The following is a 2,206-nucleotide window of genomic DNA, read 5'->3' on the forward strand; positions in this document are numbered from 1 at the left end:
TGTGCCTTGGCATTGGTCATGTGCGCGTTCGTGTGTGTTGGAGGAGGGGCTCTGTAAGGAAGTGGCAGATTTTTTCCGGCTGTGTATTTTCAAATTTTAGCGCACTCGAGCTGGTTTCTTCAAAATGACCTACCCCACCTTTAAGGGACGGGACATCTCTAAGTGGTTGACCAATCACAACCAGAGCGGTCCAGCTAACCAATCAGAGCAGACTGGGCTCTGGTTTCAGACAGAGGGTGAAAAGAGGTGCTGCAACAGGCAGTATGAGAAAAATAAAGAGCTTTTTGAACATGAAAGGATGGAAGCATCTCACAAAATGCAAATATAAACCTGAAAGAGAGCTTAATAGGTCCACTTTAAATAGTTTCCCTGGTTAAAAATGTGTATTAGTGCACTTTGAATCTAATGATTAGAGTCAAAGTGATGGCTCAGTATTTAGTCGAGTAAAATAACAGATTATTCCAGCAAGTAGTATTAACAAGGCTAAACAATAACCATTTCGTTTTCTGCCTTGCTTCCTCTCTCAGGTACTACCTGTGTCTGCAGCTGAGGGATGATGTGGTGTCGGGCCGGCTGCCCTGCTCCTTCGCCACCCACACGGTGCTCGGGTCCTACACAGTGCAGTCTGAGCTGGGAGACTACGACCCCGAGGAGTTAGGCAGCGACTACATCAGTGAGCTGCGCTTCGCACCAAACCAAACCAAAGAGCTGGAGGAGAAGGTCATGGAGCTCCACAAGACCTACAAGTGAGTCTTGGCAACCTTTTACTAAACAGTTGTTGTGTTGATTTCTAACATGTTTTGATGTAGGGATGGATCAATGTGTAAATCAATGAAATACTCTTGACTAAATAACCAAGATCACATTTTAAAACTCTAAAAGTGGAGGTTTTCTGCTTGATCTGAGCTATGCTGCTTTGATGAAGTTGGTAGTGGCATGATAACTACATGTAGGCAAACAAACCGGAAACATTGTTATAATTAGATTTTAATGATAATCCTACATCTCTTTTTAAAGATTTGTACACCATTCAAACTTTATTAAGAATGATTGAACAATTTGAGAACAAATAAGCCATTGTTGCACACGTGTGAACCTTTTTCATACGTAAAATAAAGGCATTTTCAGCCCGATTCTCACCGTCTACCTGTGGGAATTTTTACAGCCTGGAATAATAATCTGTCCTGAAAGACTGCGTGTCTCCAGACGCTGGATTTGTATTTTCCTTTTGATGTTTATAGCTGGCTGTATTTTGTCTGAGCCCTTCATTGTCCCTGTATTACAATGATTTGTGGGTAATTTGATGCCGTCCTGTGTAGCCCACTGGAAACAGGAAGGCAATGACAGTGCAAAGATTAATGTCTCTCCAAAGACGCCTCTATGCTAAAACAGATGTGCTCAAAGTACTCTGTTTTTTGCTTTGGTTAAAAGCATCCATAAAAAAACCACAATTTTCCAAAAGCTTTTATACAATTAAACTCTGATTTATCCCTGTTTTTATATCTCTACCTCTTAAGAGTTGCATATTCACATTGGTCTGAAAGCTTTTTATTTGCTATAAATAATCGTATTTACCCTGATCTGTTTACTCTATCAGGGCGATGACACCTGCCGAAGCTGAGATACACTTCCTGGAAAATGCCAAGAAGCTGTCCATGTACGGCGTGGATCTTCACCACGCTAAGGTAACGAGTCACTACAAGCTTCTTACTCCCCATATAGAAATAACCTACCCCTAAATGTATTGTCTTTCACTTAAAAACTAAATATCTAGTGATTAGGAAATAAGGTTTATAGACGGCATCCCACTCGTTGAAAAATAATAGTTTTTTTAACTAAGTGTGTTGAATTCAAACAAATACAAATTTCAGAATTCTGACTTTTCTCACTATTGGGACTTTTCAGAACTAAAAAATAAAAGTCACGCGTGTCCAGCGTTTCCGCCAGGGGGGCATCTTGCCGTCATTTCCAAAAATATTAATAATTTCGAGAGAAGATCGAGAGTTTTTACCGCTTGAAATGACGAAAAGGAAAAAGGACAAGGACATCCCTCTGTTGGAGGGGCAAAGGAGTCTGGTGGGATTCTTTTCGGAGTATTGAAGATCGTTTCCCCGACATCGAAGGTGCCTGCTACAGGACAACACGGAACGTGCACGATTTGGACGCGATGAGCGGGGTTTTTTTAGTGGAGCACGCGCGTGAGCGG

At 41.5% G+C, this 2,206-nt stretch overlaps 1 protein-coding gene across 4 annotated transcripts in view; it reads left to right on the forward strand.

The window, feature by feature from the left end:
• epb41l3b (erythrocyte membrane protein band 4.1-like 3b) overlaps positions 1-2,206 on the forward strand; it is a 43,751-nt gene that overhangs the window by 27,586 nt on the left and 13,959 nt on the right. For all 4 annotated transcript variants that reach the window (XM_010773808.1, XM_010773809.1, XM_010773810.1 and 1 more), the window contains exons 7-8: positions 528-746; positions 1,598-1,685. In XM_010773808.1, coding sequence (XP_010772110.1) covers positions 528-746; positions 1,598-1,685 — 307 coding nt within the window. The remainder of the gene's footprint in view (positions 1-527; positions 747-1,597; positions 1,686-2,206) is intronic.

Source organism: Notothenia coriiceps, unplaced genomic scaffold (genome assembly GCF_000735185.1).
Source record: "Notothenia coriiceps isolate Sejong01 unplaced genomic scaffold, NC01 NC01_scaffold00012974, whole genome shotgun sequence".
NCBI classification, from domain to species: Eukaryota; Metazoa; Chordata; class Actinopteri; order Perciformes; family Nototheniidae; genus Notothenia; species Notothenia coriiceps.